This window comes from Mus pahari, chromosome 1, assembly GCF_900095145.1.
Source record: "Mus pahari chromosome 1, PAHARI_EIJ_v1.1, whole genome shotgun sequence".
NCBI lineage: Eukaryota > Metazoa > Chordata > Mammalia > Rodentia > Muridae > Mus > Mus pahari.
The window spans coordinates 24,000,112-24,005,468 of NC_034590.1; the positions used below are offsets into that span (position 1 = coordinate 24,000,112).

At 39.3% G+C, this 5,357-nt stretch overlaps 1 protein-coding gene across 3 annotated transcripts in view; it reads left to right on the forward strand.

Moving 5' to 3' along the window:
* Ano5 (anoctamin 5) overlaps positions 1–5,357 on the forward strand; it is an 86,443-nt gene that overhangs the window by 28,752 nt on the left and 52,334 nt on the right. For all 3 annotated transcript variants that reach the window (XM_021212092.1, XM_021212109.1, XM_021212101.2), the window contains 2 exons: positions 981–1,049; positions 2,913–3,197. In XM_021212092.1, the coding sequence (XP_021067751.1) occupies positions 981–1,049; positions 2,913–3,197 (354 nt within the window). The remainder of the gene's footprint in view (positions 1–980; positions 1,050–2,912; positions 3,198–5,357) is intronic.

The window sequence follows — 5,357 nt, forward strand, 5'->3', positions numbered from 1 at the left end:
ATGAGAAAAAAAAAAAAAAAAAAAAAAAAAAAAAACAAAAAACAAAAAAAAAAGAAAGAAAAGAAAAAAAAGAAAAAAAAGAAAAAAAAAAACTCCACAATTCTCAAAAATGTCACTACAGACATACTAAAGTGATTCATTATTAAATCTGCCAGAACCTCAAGGTAAAGGTACCTATTGATCATAAAGGACTAAGAACAGCCTAGTGACGCCTTCTGTAGTTCAGACCTCCTGGAAGTGTTCACATTTTAATCATAATGACAGCTGGAAGAAGTTTTGCTCATCGCTGCATTGTTGCAGTCCTACAGTAACTATAATTTGCAGGCCATGACCTGTACTGAATCTTAACCTTTCTTTAAGTGAAAGCCCTCTTGCTGTTCAAGAGCAAAAGCAGTGGTGAGGAGCTGGCCTATGGGGGCATTAGAATTCATTTGTCTTGAGGATTTCTTGTCTTTGTAATGTTGAGTATTTCCAGATAGAGTCTCTCTCTGTCTGTGTGTGTGTGTGTGTGTGTGTGTGTGTCTGTCTGTCTGTCTGTCCATTCACAAGGGCTTCTCATACTTTTAAATCATTCAGTAAAACTGAACAAATCTTCAAATAAAGCCTGGGTCTTAGAGACTGTTCCTATTTTGGATTCCCATATTTTTGTCAACTGCGCTATAGGTCAAAAGCAGTCCATGGCCTGAAGTAGGGATGTTTTGTACGGTACTTTTCTATACAGTAATAGAAGGTCCTAGAACCCTCCGAAAGCACAGCAGTATATCCTCACTCTGCCTAGCCCTTAGAAAGTCATCACCAAGGTTAGCCAGGCATGTCAGCTAACAGTGCTATAGTGGCACTATGTGCTAGCAGGTCGCCCTGGCACTTCCAGCAAACACAAAGGGCTGGACCCACATCGCCAACTAACACAGAGGGTCAGGCTGGCCCTTTCCACTGACACTGAACACCTGCATCAGCCTCTTCCTTTGTTTTTGCTGCAGGAAAGAAGACGAGAGTTTGAACAAAATCTCAGAAAAACAGGTCTTGACTTGGAAATAGAAGACAAATTGGTAACTGTAGTTGATAAATTGTGCAAGGATCTTACTTTAAGAGGGTTTTTCTCCTATTCGTGTATTTGTCTGGCTGGATGTTGGGTTTGGAGCATCACATTAATCTTTTGGCTGCAGAAATGTGTATGGAGACAAGAAGACCTGCGTTTTCCCAGGTCAGTAGCCAGTGAGTCTTTCAAATGAGGAGCAACATGGGGAATGGGAGAATGGCAAGTCTGTAAAGTGCTTGCCTTCAAGCATGAAGATGCAAGTTTCACCCCCCCCCCAAAACCATATAGCATCTGGATGTTATAGTATACACTACACGTATAATTGTAACAATGGGAAACAAGCCATCCCTGGGACATGCTGTCCATCAAGCCAACCCTAATTGGTGGTCCTAGATACTAGTGAAAGACCCTGTTTCAAAAGAAACAAAGAACAAGATGGTTGGCTTCTATGGAACTGCACCGAGGTTGCCACCCACAGCCACACAATACATATGCAACATCGGATACATGCACACACACACACACACACACACACACACACCACATGTTTTCTACTCAGGGTACAAAAGGAGAAGCTCTTTGTTTACATAGCTAGCTTACCTTGAAGCTGCCTGTCACATTGTACATTATTTTGCAGGATAGCCCACTATTTAACCCATGATACTCCCTTCAGAAGTCGGTTACATTCTCTTATTCTTTAACCCAATTCACATTTATTTACTGTTATTCTTTAATTATCTTTAAATGTGTGGATAAAGCTCTATTCAAGATCACATGTGACTCCTCTAATAACCTCCAGCTTTGATTTTATCTTCTAATTCTTCTTTCTCATTGGTTTTTACTGAACCAACAGGATGCAATCTGTAACTAATTTTCCTATGTAGTGGACCTTCATGTGGTCTCTATGAAGTAACTCAGAAGACTGGGAAATAGCTAGCAGCATGCATATAATATAATATATAACATAATATATATTAATAATCTCATATAATTATCTAAACAAAATCCCAAGCTCAAGCTCACTTAAAATTAGTATAGTGTCTAGAAATATATATAATCTGTGATTCCATCTAGTGCTGAGGGGACAGTCACACTGAAGTATAATTTAGATTTCATTTAGTATATTCATGATAGTACAGCCATAGACCTGAAGACAAAATTCTTTCTCAGTCTCCGTGTGTATCTGTGACTCTCTCTCCCTTTGACACGAATATATACACATGTATATAATATATTGCATACACACACACACACACACACACACACATATATATATATATATATATATATATATATATATATATATATATATATATATGTGTGTGTGTGTGTGTGTGTGTGTTTATTTCTATGTTATTGCGTGCCTTACTTTCTTTTCTTTTGCTGTGGTAAGACACCATAGCCAAAACAACACATGAAAAGAAAATTCTTTGGGGCTTACGACTTCAGATGGTTAGAATATATGGTGGAAAAGCAAGGAATAGCTTTGAGATCACATCTTGGTCCACATGTAGAGGGCAGAAAGAGAGACACTGGTCCTAGAGTGGGCTTTTGAATCTTCAAAGCTCTCACCTAGCAACACACCTCCTCCAAAAGGCCACAACTTTTAATCCTTCCCAAAGAGTTCCACCAAGGACCAAGCATTCAAACAGATGAGCCGATAGAGGCCATTTCCCTTCAAACCACCACAGTACACATATATAAACATCGTAGAATTATCACATTTCCGAAAGACTTTGCTTAAAATTGAATAAATTAAAATTTTATTTTCATTTTTGAGATTTCCTGAGATTTACTAAAATTTATTTTCATTTTTGAGATTTGTCTTCTTTAATAATTAGTTTTTTTTTTCTCTCTGTCTCTTTTAATGCAGAACTCTGAAGATGGGAAAACCTATTTTGTGAAGATTCATGCCCCATGGGAAGTCCTGGTCACTTACGCTGAAGTGCTGGGAATCAAGATGCCTATTAAGTTGAGTGACATCCCACGACCAAAGTACCCACCCCTGTCTTACATGCTTGGGGCGGTGAAGCTCCCATCCTCTGTGAAGTATCCTACTCCTGAGTATTTCACTGCCCAGTTCAGCAGACACCGTCAGGAACTCTTCCTCATCGAGGATGAGGCCACTTTCTTTCCATCCTCAACAAGGAACAGAATTGTAAGTAGTGAAGGCCACGAGCACCCCCCTCCTTGTATGGTGGCTATAACTCTGGTACATGCTCAATGCTAAGCGTTCAGGGTCTTTCTAGGTAAAATATAATTATCTAATATTGTCTTGCTGGGCGGAAAGCCTGTTAGGGCCACCTTTAACTTGTTAAGCTCCCTACTTCTTTGTTTAAGAACAGGTTGTTGATCTTAATAACAATAGTGCAAGAGGCATTATGTAATCTCAGAACAGCCTGTCACTGACGGCTCAAAGGTTTGAGTTTTACATCACCATTGTAAATTGATTTCATGATCATAAAATTGGGTTTTATAAGTTTAAAGTCAGAGGATATTGGTCACTTTTAATTCAGTTAGAATATCTTATTTTCTTTAAATGTAGATAGACTTCAAGGAACCTCAGACATTGTCTCCCCATGAGAATCACCTTTAGCCTGGTCAGTCTACTTCTTCTCCATCTAAGAGTAGTAAATTGTTGACCGAAAACTCTACAAGCTCCTGATTCCTTGCGTTAGGTTGGAAGAAAACATAGTTCTTACGTTACCCTGAGAATTTGGGTCACTAATCTGTAGAAAGCTTTGAATGGCTCTTAGCACACCTTGAATGTTCAGTCAGAATTAGCTGTCATTATCATTAGTCATCTGACTTAAGAAGGAAAAAAATTCTGGTCCTATATTGGTCTTGCACTTTGAATCCTTCCTGTGTTTGTTTGTTTGTTTTTACTAATTTTACCATCTGGTTTCCAACCATTACAGACATGTTCTCCACACATTATCTATCCATTTATAAGTAGAAGAGATGACTCATCACACTTCCTAGTTCTTAAACCAAATATTTTTTATCTAAATTCACAGAGATAGCAAACAAAACATAGCTTCTAGAATTTCGTCACAAAAACACGAAAATAAATGTTTTGTGTTCCCACCAGGATTGAGTGATAAATGCCAATCTATCAGACCAATGCCTTTCAGGGATTAAGAGACCCCACGGTTGTATCAGAAGGCTTGTTGTCAGGCTGGGATGCTGTGGAAGCAGAGCTCTTGCTACCGTCCTGTTCTGACAAGAGCTGAGGATGCTGCCCATTGGCAGAGGGCCAGCCTATTACATATAAAGCCCTGGATTTGGCCTTCATCCGACCTCCCAAAAAGCAATGGCCTCTAAGATGGACCAGGAGGCTGGTCAGCATGGCAAGGTCACTGCAATTCCTTCATCCTTTGCTTCCCTGCCACACTGTGAACCTAGCCTGTGTGTTTTCTAAGGTATAAAAGCACCCTCTGTTTGGAAGACTGATGTAGAAAGCGTCCCTTCCTTCCAGTCCCATCCAGAACATTTTAGTCTGTGGATGAGCTCGATGACAAAAATATCAGAGCCTCTTACTAGGACAGGCTCTCATAATTGGAAGCATCTTCCCAAACACCGCCCTCTCCAAACCTCACAGCATGAATTTATATATGCAAACATGGGATGCATGTATATCATGTCCAGTCTAGAATTTCTGCATGACATATATGCACACACACACACAACACTGTAGTAGAAATAGGACAGAGTTTTTAACATGAATGAAACTAGATTTAGCCAATTGAATGGGTGAAAAAACTTAAACCTGTCGTCCTGAGTTTTAAAATGAATGTCTGATTGATGAATCTGCATTGAAAGAGAAACATAAAAAAAAAAAAAATGTTTCACTTTGGTCATAAGGCTTGCTACAATGACAGAGATGGTTCTCAGAACACACTCAAAAGAAGGGTGCCAGCTTTCTCTTCATCTATGGTGGACACATTCCATTGCTCTCCTACAGGTGTGCCAGTTGGCTGTGATTCACAGGCACCATGTTTCCTGAATATTGATGGAATACTGTCTATAAAGGAGCTCTATAGACAGCATTTTCCCAGATATAGACACCTCCTTTATATTGCTATGTATCTTTAGTTTGACTGTTAGAATCTCTTATGGACATCACAAGTAGACCTGTGTAAGAGTAAACCTGCTAGCCCTAGTGGTTCACACTTGAGATTCTGGCCCTTCAAAGGCTGCAGCAAGAAAAACGTTTATCCATAAAAGAAGCCTACAGAACTCCAAATAGGCTGGACCAGAAAAGAAATTCCGCCCGACACATAATAGTCAGAACAACAAATGTACTACATAAAGAAAG